The sequence below is a fragment of the Lepidothrix coronata genome, unplaced genomic scaffold, assembly GCF_001604755.1.
Source record: "Lepidothrix coronata isolate B3197 unplaced genomic scaffold, Lepidothrix_coronata-1.0 Scaffold186, whole genome shotgun sequence".
In the NCBI taxonomy this organism is placed as follows: Eukaryota; Metazoa; Chordata; class Aves; order Passeriformes; family Pipridae; genus Lepidothrix; species Lepidothrix coronata.
In genome coordinates, this window is record NW_016690366.1 from 451,930 (window position 1) to 466,131 (window position 14,202).

A 14,202-nucleotide genomic window follows, 5' to 3' on the forward strand; every position below is an offset into this window, starting at 1 on the left:
AGATTCAAGAATACCAAATGTTTTGTTATCTGATTGTGAATTAAAAATCAGTTTAAATTTAGCAGCTCTAAAATCTCAATTATTTGTCAAATTAGCAAAATCTGTTAATGATGTTTTTTTAACACAAAGCATTTTTGGATCAGGTTCTGGGATTGCTTTACAGTTTCAAAGGAGGGTGCTGGTTGCCAACCAGTCTGCAGGAGTCCAGACAAACCATGTTACAACCCAAAGTCTGCATGTGCTTGTGGCTCCTGGCTGTTGCTGGGTTTGAATTAGAATGAAAAATTACTAACTGGGAAAAAAATGTTTAAGTACAGATGGCTGAAACAAAGCAGAAATCCCTTTTTGAACAAGAATGCTGTGATGACCAGGTGGGCGTACAGCATTTTGCTGCTTTTCTTCCTTCCCAGATATCTGTAATCAGGTACTGAATTGGGACCTGGGGAGAAGACTCTTAAAATCTTCAAACTGTAGATGCAGTTGAGGTTTTCTTTTAAAGTTTAATCAGGTGGAGAATAGAACAGGCTCCCACCCTGCTGAGCTACAGCTACAGGAATAAAGCACAGATAAGTGAGTGTGGGGTGTTACAGTCCCCATCTCTTAGATCTAGTGCAGTAGAGTTAATACCACTTTGTAATTATATGCTTCTGTGGGCACCTATGCATATATATGTGTTTATATATATGTATGTGTTTATATATATATATATGCATATTTTCATGTATATATATATACATACACACACACATATATCTCCTATCAGAAAAGTAACAATTTTAACAACTAATTTCAATTTAATTCTGTTTTGTGTAAGTTCTGCCTTTTTTCTCTAGGATATGCTGCTCCTCTTGTTTCAGTTCAGTATGCATAATTAATATGCAGGATATATAGAATGTACATTCTAAACAGGGATTATCCCTCTTGCCTGCAGCTTTATCTTGCTTTGGCTGTATCTGCGTTAACATTTTTGTTTGGATCCAGAACATACCTCCAAAATCTCTGTCCCCAGTGAATATGCTGTGGTTCACATTACAGGATGATTTTCGGGGAGTGAGCAAACTGGATGTGCATCCAGAGGGGATTTCATCCCATCCTTTGGGATGAAACTAAACAGAAAAACACAGTCCAGAAACTCGTTTCCTTAGCACGTAGATTTGCACTGTAAAACTTCTTTTATAGGGCCACGCTGGTGTTGATAGAACTTTTTAATGCCTTCTGCTGCAAGACATTATGATACAATGTTTAATCTTTTACTGACATGATTTTTCACCTCTTAAAGCTTTATAGCAGAAATGAAGATGAGAAATTTAATGGGAGTAATAAACACTCCAGTTTAGGAGAGGGTTTTGTGGCTGAGGTCTGCAAATCTTCCCTATCTCCTTGGGGCAGGTTTTCTTGTTCTCATGAGTGTGTCTGATGAGTGGGGCAGCAGAAGAGGCTGTGGTGTTCCAGGAATTGGCTCTGGAGCACATCACTGGAGCTTGAGCTCAAAAGGCACACTGGGATGCTCTGGTTTATGTTGTTTCCTACCCTTGCTAGTTGCTTAAGCCACTCAGCTGCAAATTTTCTTAATTAATGGCTTTCCAGCTCTGGTCTGTGGACCTCTGAGAGTCCATGAATTACTGTGTAGGGGCCTATTAAATCAGTAACCTTTTCTTAGTAACCTCTCTCTGCAGGGCTTGTAGGTTGGAAGGAGTTGACAATTACTCTCTAAATGGTCTAGGTGTGTCATCACTTCATCCCCTGCTCCACTTGGGTTTATTTTTTTAAAAGCTCTGGTGAAACATTTGCCAGTATTTCCAGGCAAAGACAACTCTTTTCAATTTTGTCTCGCAATTTTTTGGTAGTATTTCTGTTAAATACTCTAAAATCATCCCGGTTAGAACATCTTGTTTTAAAGCACCAAAAAAAAAAGGGGGAGGGGAGGGAAACATTTTTGGAAGCAAGTACATTTCATTTATATTAGAGCACAGCCAAAGAGTGATGGAACTATACAAGCATCCATTACTCAGGCAGATGCCACCCTAAAAACCTTCTTCAGTGATTTGCTCTTTTCATCCTTCTGCTTCAGACAGAAAGAGAAAAGACTCTGTTGATAAGCACTTGGTAGCTGAAGCATGAATAAGACAGACAGCTCTCCATCTGATTATGTATTTATGAATTATTTGTTGTTCTCTGTCAATGTTAAATGTTTCTCATAGGTCTATTTAAAGCCGAGTGCCTCCATGAGAGCTGGTTTGCTGTTAAGCATTTATTTATTTTCACGGGTTTCTCTGTTTCTTGGTGCTTTCAGTGATCTGTGATGAGAGTGGGAGCTGAGGAAATGTTCCAATCCTCCTCTCCATCCAGCTGTATTTAGGAAGTACTGGAAGATGTCAAGGATTGCTACATGAGAAATGGGAGCATTCTGCCTGTTTTTAGAATCCAACTGCAGCTTTAGCTTTCTGACGTGTTCGTACAGAGCTCCAAACTTAGCAGGTTTTCTTGATTATATATATTTTTTTCTTCAGCCATTGATGTTTAGGAAGGCTCTTCTAAGACAACTTTATCCCACTATCTGCAGTGTTCCCTATGCCATTTTTTTCTTATAGCAAGGTTAGAATTCTAAATCAAACTTAATTAAACTTTTCCAAGTGAGTAAATGTCAACATATGGGCAGCCACTTCACTGCTAATATCAAGCTAAAAAATTCTAATTTCTTCCTATGGGTTTTATTCATAATGATTTGTTTGCATTGGCACAGTAGCCTATTCCAAGTGTGGTCTTAAAACATTTGATCATGAAAAAAGGCATTTCTTTTCCTCCTTATTTCCCCCTGAATTAGCCAATGCCATTTATATCGGTGTTCCAGTAAGCAAATCAGAACTCATGCAGTTCTCTGGAATCCTAGTTCCCTACATTAATTCAGTTTATTGCATACATCTTTCAAACTGAGTTTGTCTTTCACATTCAGCTTTGTCACAGTTAGGACATTTAAATAATATGACTTGAAAGGGATGCCTTGTTTGTGCTGCGTGTTCTGCATTGCTGTAAATTGGTTTGCCTTGTTGTTAATGCAATTTAGACCTAAAACACTTTTCTGGTAGAGCCAAAGCAACTGAGTTACCTCCAGGTGGGGTTTCTGAGGGCATCAAGGCTGGATGCTAAACAGGATTTCACAGCAAAGTATTGATATGTAATTTTGTTCTGCATTGGAACTGAACTGAGGGCTTTTAGCTTTTCTTTTTTTTTTTTTTTTTTTATCCCATGAAAAGCCCTGAGAAAAGAGCCTTAACTGAATGACCAAGCAAGATTGTTTAAGAGTAAGACCACGTGCACCTTGTCTGCATTCCTGCAACAGTGACTTACATTTGGAGAATTTTGTAACTCTATTTTTATCTATCCTGGATGAACACAAGGAAACCTTCAACCTTAAGTAGAATTTTCCTTGTGGACATTGGTATTTGTACTGAAATGAAAAGTTATGTCAGAATCAATTGCTAATGATAAATGTATTTTTTTGGTTGATTTAATTTTTTTTCAATATCTCTGTAGAGACAGTTAAATATTAATAAGTATATCTTTTTTGATGGAATAGTTATAGGTCATACTAAAAGATATACAAGCTGTTTGTAGCTTTATCTTTTCTAGAAAAGGTCACTGTTAAAACTATCCCAGTACAGCCTTCCAAGTGCAGACAAAGCTCTTGCTCTGTGGAATTTATTGTCCTGTGTTGGGACCCTGAGTTTTTGACTCACAGTCTTTACTTTTCTCAGTTAAGCCCTAAATTATTAATTACTTACAGAATTTAAGAGCATTATTATTTAAAAGATTACTTAATTTAATTATTTTGTTGGAGTTTTTTTTTAATAATTCTTTACTACCTCATAGGTTTAGTAATGCCTGTGGAGCTGTTTATGGTTATTTATTATTCTGGGGGTAAATATTCTTGATGTTGTGTAAAAACACTTGTTCTGCAAATTCTTACTGGGTTGCAGATATTTTAGTGAATGCAATTGCTCTTCTCTAAGTGTTTTGATAAAGATATGTTGCACTGATTGTTTTATAAGATGCAATCTTTGTTTTTACCATCTTCTAAAATGCTTCTAGATTATTCAAGGTTGCATTAAAATTTTAATACACATTATCTTTTCTAAATCTTCCCTATAATAAACTTCTGGATTCTTAGTTTCCTACTTTTCTGGCCGGGCATACAATCAGTCTGTCTGTCTTTCTGACTCTCCCCTGTTTCCTTTGAACCCCTCACATTTTGAATGAGAGGGAACAAGGGAGGTTTTTTCTGCTCATCCAACACTAGTTGGGGGTTTTTGTGTCAATTGGTATTTCTGTTGCAAAGTGGAAATCTGTTTTTGCTCCACTGTATCAAACTATCCATTCTATACTGTTCACCACAAAAAGTGTGCTTGGGGAGCAAATTCCCAGCTGGATGTCAGCAATAAGGAATGACAGAGGAATGACTTAAGTTCAAGACTTGAGGAACAACACATTAAGAAATTGTAAAATGCAAAATGTGCACATTGTGTCATGGGGGACCTGCAAATTAAACAATTATTTCATAATGTAAAGTGACCCTCATCTGGTTTCTACAAATCTCTGTTGGACTGAAAAAAGAATTAAGTCCTCCAGATACCTTCCCTTCATTAGAGTTGTGAAGATCACCCACAAAACTGGGTTGCTGTTAAATATTGCTCATTAGGTAGATTTCCAGGTTGCCAAGCACGACTTAACTCTCCACTGGGGATGTGAGGTAACGAGTTAGAACTTTGGGATGAAGTAAAAAAATCTTCTCACATATTTTCCAGAAAGAGATTCTCCAGAAATATTAAATTCTCTAGGTAGAACTCAGCTAGGACGTGACCTTGCAAGTGTGGTTGAATAACTGCACTTGACTTCTTGTTAATAAACACAGAGAACAACTTTCAAGGTCTGATTCTTTACATCTGAAAGCCGTGTTTTACCTTTTGAATTTGTGGTTATATTTAAAAGACATCTCTAGCTCTGAGCAATACTCAGTAAAACTGTAGCAACCCAATGTCAAGATTTTTCCCTTGCAATCCCTAAGAACAGGACTTGTGACGAAAATTCCCATTTTTTGCCCTTCTCTACTTTTTCTATAGCAACAAAAGGAAGTAAAACTGAGTGTAAATATTACAGAAGCAGCTGCTTGGTCCTTGTTCTCTTCCGTTGCCTTTGGTGGAGTGAGGATCCCATCCTTTTGAGTGATCTTTCCAAAACACATTTCCTTGGAGGGGCCAGGCAGAAGAATCTTGCTCAACAACATCTCTTGAAGTCGAGTACTTTAATTAACATTTCTCTGCTCACGAATGTTTGTGATCAGGCTGAGGAATGGGTGAATATATATGCTCTCAGGGCTTACAGATTTGTTTCCTTGCATGAGTATGTCGAAAACGTGTAAATATTTAATATTGAGCTCTAAAGTTGACAGTTACATAACTAACCCACAGGGACAGGATCTCTTTTTCTCCCTCCCCGCCCCCACGGAGTCCTTACATAACGAACTGATGCATCACAAAGCGAGGAATTCTAATACTGTTTTCACATAGGTAGCAAAAAAATCACTTTTTAGTGAATGTTAAAACCCCCTAAACCTGAAATGTGAGTGGTTTAAGCATCTCACACTTGTGAATCCCTTCTGTGGGGCCGGTTGCAGAACCAAACGTGGTTTTGGAGGGCACAATGTGACTTACTGCAAGGATCTAGAAAATGCTTTTCACGGCTGACTCAGTCCTTGGGAAGTGTGAGAGAGACAGAAATCTTTGCTTTTTTTGAGGTTCATGTGATTTCTGGACCTTTGCTTTAGCTGTGGCTCTGTGGTGACACTGAGCTGTGCCAGCCAGTGGTCTCACTGCTTTCACTCTGCCCTTATGGAAGTGATTCAACGTCTCATGATGCATCGTCACAGGGAGGATTTGGGGCAGGAATATCATTAGCTAGCAATCACTCCTTGCACTGATTTTGTGGCAAATGATCCAACACAACCAGGAACTTGTAGAAATAAATATTACAATATCCATTACGCTTTCAAAAAACCTCGTTAATGAGAGGAGTTTGTTATATTTATTGCATAATTTTTGGTTATTCCTTTTCTTACACAGCTAAATACATTTGACAAAGTCAGTAACATCACTGGTGATGTTGGTAATAAGAGCCCAGCTCTACTAATGAAAAAGCTGTAGCTCAGAGCTGCTCAATTTGCTTCAATAAAATCAGCGCTGGAGCTGCAGCGAAGGAAAAATGTCTTTAGAGAAAGCGATTAAATAAAAAGTTTCTATCATGGGAACCGTTGTCTTTCTGATGACAAAACCAGTTTGACTGACTAAAAAAAAATTACCTCTGGGGGCGTTAGGAGATTTTCCTGGGGAATTTAAATGCCACAAGGTATTCTCAGCTTAAAAATAGAAAAGTGTAGGTTGAAATGAGTAGCTGAGAGGTAGGTGCTGTAGGTTGGGACTGAGGAATACAGATGTTCACAGATTTTGAAAAATGTACTTTTTCTGATTTAAAAATTACTGTGCTGCAGCTGAAGATGGTATAGTTTGTAATTATAATCATTATGTTATTCAAAGCAGCTGTAAGAATCTCTCCTGTAGTTGAAATTTTAAGCAGGTATTCTTTTTAGCTGCACTGTGCCTGTGTGCTTCCTTCTGTATTTGCCCAGATTTGGTTGATTTTATAAGAAACATATATTGAAATGGTGTCTATGATATTAAAAGCATTCCAGTTGCCAACAGGACATGAGCCTGGGAATTTGTCAGATGATGCTGTCTGGCTATTTGTGGCCTTTTTCTATCTTTTTTTCCTTTCCCCCTTTCTGGCTTTTACTGAATTGAAATGATTGATAACACCAAACAAATTATTTTCTCCTGCCAGTTACAGTGATGCTTCTTGCTTATTGTCTTCCTGAAGTGCTTTAACTTGCTTCTGTGTATCCTCCTCTCCTTTCTCACCTTCCCCTTTTAGCACAAGTGCCTTCAAGTTTTTTCGTACAGTTCTCTTCCCCTTTAAAATATCCTATGCTTTGTTTCCTTGTCTTTTCCCTTCTAAACCTTTATATACAATTAAAATACTGCTAATGTAGAGTAGGTTTCTCAGGCTAATTTTTAATTTACTGGTAATTAGGTACATAAACCTCTTGGGCAGGTTCTTGGGCAGGTTTTGAGCCCATAGTTCCAGGTTGCTGTAGCCTCTGATGAGATGGAAACCCAGGTTGCTGTGATTTCAGATCATAGAATCACAGAATCAGCTGGGTTGGAAGGGACTTTCGAGATCATCGAGTCCAACCCTTATTCCAAACCCTCTGCAGTTCCCAGCCCATGGCACTGATGCCACATCCAGTCTCTTTTTAAAAATCTCCAGGGACAGAGAATCCACCACTTCCCTGGGCAGCCCATTCCAATGTCTGACCACCCTCTCTGGAAAGAAATTCTTTCTAATATCCAACCTAAACCTCCCCTGGCACAACTTGAGACCCAGCCCTCTTGTCTTGCTGATGGTTGCCTGGGAAAAGAGACCAACCCCCCCCTGGCTCCCCCCTCCTGTCAGGGAGTTGCAGAGAGTGAGGAGGTCTCCCCTGAGCCTCCTCTTCTCCAGGCTGAGCCGCCCCAGCTCCCTCAGCCTCTTCTCAGAGGACTTGTGCTCCAGTCCCTTCCCCAGCCTCGTTGCCCTCCTCTGGACCTGCTCCAGCCCCTCCATGTCCTTCCTGAGCTGAGGGCCCAGAACTGGACACAGCACTCCAGGGGTGGCCTCACCAGTGCTGAGTCCAGGCCAAGAATCACTTCCCTGGACCTGTTGGCCACACTGTTCCTGAGCCAGGCCAGGATCCATTGGCCTTCTTGGCCACCTGGGCACACTCTGGCTCCTGTTCAGTTTCCTATCAATCCAAACTCCCAGGTCCCTCTCTTCCTGGCTGCTCTCCAGCCCCTCTGTCCCAGCCTGTAGCGCTGCAGGGGGTTGTTGTGGCCAATAATGAATAACTGTGATGCTTTGCAGTATTTTCCCATTCTTTTTCTCCTGAATCCTCCTTACCTTTGGATTTTATCTTCCTCTCATCTCCCTTGTATAGAAAACTTTTTCAACAGCCTTTGCTGACCTATTTCTGGTCCATTTTTAAGCTTTTAAAATTCTGTTCTCCTTCCACAAGGTTCTGGTAACGTCCTTTCAGGTATTTTATGGGCACAATCACCTGAGCCTCCGTTTGTATTTCTGAGTGTTCTTTGAGGCTGCCCTTTCAGGTCCTCCCACTCCTCTGTGGGGGTTCAGCTCACCTGTGTGTTCCTGCACACTTTTGGAATCAGCTGATCCATTTTATGGTTTCACCTGCTTTTTCTATGCTGAAGGAGTCCCAGCCCTTTATGTTCTTGACTTGCAGTCAGATCTTTAGCATCAGCTTCAAACCCTGTGTGCATTTTCTGTCCTGTGACAATGAGACTTTGAGGCATGACACACATGGCACTTGTTCAGAGTTATGGGAGAAAAGAGCTTCATATTCAAAACTTGTTTACTTCTCTGGAATTGGGTTTTCTGACAGATAGGACCTGTGTTAAACACAATTTAAAATGAGTATATCACAATTCACTGTCTTGGAATAAAACCCTGTCAAAACCCACATATGCATATTAAAAATTCTTTTGTGATGCTTTCAATCTGTGCATTCCAGTAAAGTCTCAGGCATATTTTTGGGTGACATTGAGAACCCCGTGCTATCAGTGAAAGCAGAACAGCAATCTTAGACCCTAACACAAATTTTTAAAGCTTATATGAGTATTCTCAACAGACATTAGATGCTTTAAACTGTATTTTGCTACTTAGGCATATTATTATGTTGTCTTTAATGTGTCTTAATTATATTTCTAATTTTCTTCTTATCCATAAAGTCAATACTGGGTCACTCTTGGTACTGCAATAAGACAGTATAAGTGGATAATTGAGTAATATGTGTGGTTTTTCCCCCTAGAATAAATACAGTTTCTTCCTGTAAATTCATGGAAGCCCTTCTAGAATTTTTAGAAAACCTTGTATGATATAATGGCAGAAGAAAAATTAAAAGCCAGTTGTTTTTCTTACATATATAAGAAAACATTTGACAGACTTAGACCAATGGAGGTGCAAGTTTCCTTTTTTTTCCTCCTGTTAAAAGTGAGTACTTTCAAAATAGTTTTAAAGACAAAACATAACATAGTTCAAGAAAATGTTTCCTTACAGATAGGTCACCTCCTGAAGGGCAGGTTGCATTTTAAAATCCTGCTTGTTGGTAAATTTATGTTCTGAAAAGAATCCGTTCTGAAACTTTGCTATTGTAAGAACCAGAGGGTTATTTGCTAGAGTTTGTTCCTGTAGCAAGAACAATGTGCATTAATTTATCTGGTATTTTTATCCAATCATTTCTGTAGGACTGTAGAAAGGGAAAATTTTGGGAAAGTCTGATGATCAACTTGGTGAATCATTTGGAGAGCCTGGTTTTAGTTCTATTAGGCCAGAGCCACAAAAAGAGCAGTTTCATTTTTGAATTATTGTTACAGATCTTAGATACTCCAAAATCTTGCTCAGCTGCTGCTTGAATTGGGAGGTATCTGGTCCTTTGTATTCAAATTCCTCACGTAGCTGAAGTTCTGCTTCCTCTAAACCCAAAATGTACTGAGAAGGGAGCGCTGGGCTCTGCTGGCTCTCACTCCTACAAGTTCTTCCTCCCCTTCAAATACCTCTGCTCCACCTGAATTTATCATTGTCAGATTGAATGAACAGAAAAGAAATAAAATGCATTAAAGGTTTTGTTTTTTTTTTATTGGGTTATGGAGAAATTTTTTAGGATTTTAGAAGTTATAAATTATTAATCAGCGTGGAAGCTCGTCAAATTTAGGGGCTGTTTCCAAGAGCTTGATCTCAGTTCAGTTGGTTTTCTTCAGATTTTCTTCCATTCTTACAACCATTTTTCCAGCTGTAATAAAATAAACTTTTTCAGCTGAAGGGTGAATTATGTTCTTTGCTTGTGCATAATCTATGAGGTATCTACAGGTAAACACGATTCCTTTCATCTTAATGGCAACATCTTGTATTATTTGCATGCTTTGTGATACTATTTGTGTTGACATGGAGATCAGTTCTGACAATACACAAACACAAAGTTAACTTTGTTGCTCAAATCAATGAATACTTTTATTTTTTACTTGGTTTTGTTAAATCAGTTTTGTTTGTTTTTTTTTTTTTCCTGAAGGGGCTTGGAAATATTCTTTTCTAAGCCTTTCCAGGTGCAGTGTGTTAGCCCAGGGTTCAAGTGCACTGCTATTTTGTTTTTCTGACACATTTCATATGCAGGGACCAGGTCTGTTGGTTCTTTGGAATAATAACAATTCCTTTCTCAAAATTAGTAGCTTTTTACTGTAGAGATATTCCACTCAGCTAATATTACTGTAAAATTTACACATGTCCAGAACCATAATAGGATTCTTATAACAAAGGACAAAGCACAGCTCGTGTCTTTCAAATGGCTGATTTTTTTTGGGGGGTGTGCTGATTCAGCTCAAATTAAAACTTGTGTAAATATTACATAAGTTCTTGATTTTGTAGAAAATACCACAGCATAAATTATCAGTAAGCCATGTGCAGAAATCAAGGCCTTTCAGTGGAAAGTCTGCTACGGAATAAAGTAAATAAATAACCCCCAGTGGAAATGCTCACCACCACCTTTATTGGCCAGTCTGCATGGAACTGGTGTCAGTCAACCTGGACCAAGGGATCACCAGGGGAAACAACATCTCTTTGCACTTTACTACAAGCTGGACTAAATTTTAACCACTTGAAAAGGAAATAAAGTCAGTCTTTGACTGTGGCTGGACCAGGCCACGTGTCTTTTGTGAGAAAGAGAAGAGGAAGTATGCTCTTAAAAGACAGAACATTTGTAATACTTAATTCTAAATGATATTGAATGAAAAATATTGATAGTGAATTCTGATGTTATATTTGCCGAAGCAGAATTGCTTGTACCAGGAAAGCACTTAACACAAACAAGGCAAAAGTGAAACCACTGGTTCAGAAAAGGAATCTAAAATCTAACAGACCAGTGAAGATGATTAATGTCGAACAGAGCAAAGTTGATTAGTGCTTCCCAAAAGTAACATTCTGCTGAAGGAGGAAATTGCAGATTTGACTTTTAAGTTGCATTTGCCACTAGTGTCAAGTAGCTTAAGGTGCTGAATTTACAGAAGGTTACTTAATTTCTTTCTTGAGTGCTATAAAAATGGTTTCTTTAGCGAGGTTCTTGTACTTCATGTAAGTCATCAGTCCAAGGGCATCCCTGCTAGTAGAGCCTCTGCTCTTGGGAGTGGCCTTTGCCTTTCACTCAGGTGAAGTCGAAGTGCAAACTGCAGAGAACTTTGCCAAAAACTCCATTTATTTTCATTTTCTGCCAGGCATTTCAGTCTCATCTTTCTTCCTCCGACTTGTGGTAATTTTGTTGTTGTTCATACCCAAGTGTAATTACTCAGCTGGTTAATGAATTATGATGCTTTTGTTACCGGGAAGTCTTTGTAACTTAAAAATAGAAATACAAATTGCTTGTTAATTCCCTCTAGTGACAGGTGACAAATACACTGAAATTAAACCTTAGTCATGGGTGGAAGCGACACGGTTGCTAAGGTACTAAACTCCCTGGTACTTAGGGAAGGTGGAAAAGGGATGGCAAATGTCCACCTTCCTGAAAAATGAGAAGGTTTCTCCCTTGGTCCCTCAGGGTGGGAGTCTCTGCTGTTCAGGCTGAGATCTCCTCTCTCCATCGGTTGGGATATCTCTGCACTGAGTGATTTTAGTCCAATATTTCTTTTACGCCTTCTGTCATTAAGAAGGAGAGCTATGTCAGCTTTATTTTGTGGATACTATTTAGGCAGTCTATTTAAATTTTAATTGCATATCGGGAATAAATAATTAGCAGATGTGTATAAAGTAATTCAGGATTAACAGTTTAGAATACATAGAGTATATTTTTTAATACTGTTTTACTTGTGACAGAAATAATGTACTTGCAGTTCTATAAGTATGCCACTATTTCTCTGGAATATCTGGAGTCTTCTTCTGTAAGCAAGATTGATGAATTTATATTAGGCCATTATTTTTACCCAGTGTTCCCTAATACACTGAAATACATATACTAATACTAATATATAATACTAATATACTTAGTTCATCTCAGCGTTTTTTTAACAAGTGTTCCTTACAACTGTGTTTAGTTGAGAACACTTAGAAACTGCGTTGAAAATTATTTGTTGAATCCCTTTTAATTTAATTAGGGCGAAGAGGGGTTAATGTTAATTTAATGCTATTGCTTTGCATTGATTAATGTCTTTCACTGTATAATCCTTCTTGCTCCTTTCAGTAAGTCATCCTCATTTCTGCAGATGCTTCATGGCTCACGTGGAGCCATCAACCCTTCTCTCAGACAGCAGAATTGGTGCTTTCTTTTTCCATTGGTTTAGTTTGGGTTGTTCAGCAGAAAAGTTAAAAGAGCTAAAATGTCTGTTGATTTCTTTCTCTTTTCCACAGCCATCTCTATTTGTGCTTTCTCTCCATCCTGCCATATTTCATTAGCGGGCAGTACCCGGAAAAAAGAGTTCCATTCCTTAACCTTGTTGTCATTTCCCAGCAAGTTTTCCTTGGGATGAACCCGCCCTTCCCTGAGCTGATCCTCAGCCTTGTCTTTGCAGGGTGTGGTACTGCAACAGGAGGAGCTGAAGATGAAGGTGAGGCTGAAGCTGGCTGGATTGAAGGTGCTGCCATCCTACTCTCCGTTATCTGTGTTGTCCTTGTCACTGCCTTCAATGACTGGAGCAAGGAGAAGCAGTTCCGTGGGCTCCAAAGTCGTATTGAGCAGGAACAGAAGTTTACTGTTGTCCGAGGTGGACAGGTTATCCAAATCCCAGTGGCAGAGATAGTAGTTGGGGACATTGCACAGGTGAAGTATGGTAAGTTCTATCAACTGGCTGTCTGCCTTTATGGGCTTTATATCTTCTCCTTTCCCTTTCCAGCAGGACAGACACACTTTGCAGGAAGTGATTTAAAAGACAGGGTTATGGGACGTCAACATTTGCATGGCAAGGTAACATTTGGCTGTTAGGGCGAAAGGAGAACCTAATATACCTGCTGTAAAATTGGAGTAGGAAACCAATTTTGTTGTTGTAATCTTCACTTTTTACTGGCCAGGAGAACTGGTCATACAAAGGTGGTTCTTTTTCATGAAGGATTTTACACTGTTTGAAATTTTTGGGTTTTATTCAGTTAGGAATAAGAGGAAGTTTTTTGAAATGCTCTGTAAAAAGGGAATTGAGCCTCTGTGCTCACCTCACTTAATAAGCTGCTCCAGACCCAGATGGATCCTGTAAGTCCCCCCAGATCAGATGCCTGATAATTACATGTCACAGGGAATGCCCTGTGCTCCAGGGAAGTGGAAGACTCTTGCAGGAACTCTGTGTACTCTGTGTTTGTGTGACATGGTATTTTCCAGCAAAATGCCAGTTCTGTCAGCCATCAAGTTTCTCCTTGACTTATTTAAGGGCTTCCTGAGAGGGGAAAGGGAAAGGGCAGCTTGACTGTTTATTAGCCACTGTTAATTCCTATGAAGTCTGACAGAGAAACCTTGTCATGAAGAGCACTGCTCCTGCCAAACCTCAGTGATTAGGATGTTCATCCTAGGCTAAATATGAGGCATCCTGATTCTCAGATAGAACTAAGCAAAAAATGCTTGAAATACAAACGTTCTTCCCTACAGCATTGCAACACTGTGGCTAATATGGACAGAAACAGTAGCAATTCCTTCACCTTTGCTTTAATTTTAATTCAGTTGTTGTTAATCGCGCTTTCATAATTAAAATACTTACGTAATTATAAAAACAATCTTACTAATGCACAGTGCTTTTCCATTACCATGCTCTTACCCAAAGGTGATCTCCTACCTGCTGATGGGATATTTATTCAAGGAAATGATCTTAAAATCGATGAAAGCTCCTTGACTGGAGAGTCAGACCAGGTCCGCAAATCTGTTGACAAAGACCCGATGCTGCTGTCAGGTAAATCACTGCTGAGTTATCTTGTGTGCTCTGCTTTGTCCGGGTTTTGTTTTGTCTTCATTTTCCACGCCAGGAGGTTTCGGTAACCCAGACACAACGGATGTTTTGATCACAGACTTGTCTGTTTGTC

At 39.1% G+C, this 14,202-nt stretch overlaps 1 protein-coding gene across 16 annotated transcripts in view; it reads left to right on the forward strand.

Annotated features, from left to right (window-relative positions):
* Nucleotides 1-14,202, forward strand: part of ATP2B2 (ATPase plasma membrane Ca2+ transporting 2) — a 410,039-nt gene that overhangs the window by 299,623 nt on the left and 96,214 nt on the right. For all 16 annotated transcript variants that reach the window (XM_017830953.1, XM_017830962.1, XM_017830965.1 and 13 more), the window contains 2 exons: nucleotides 12,714-12,971; nucleotides 13,947-14,072. In XM_017830953.1, the coding sequence (XP_017686442.1) occupies nucleotides 12,714-12,971; nucleotides 13,947-14,072 (384 nt within the window). The remainder of the gene's footprint in view (nucleotides 1-12,713; nucleotides 12,972-13,946; nucleotides 14,073-14,202) is intronic.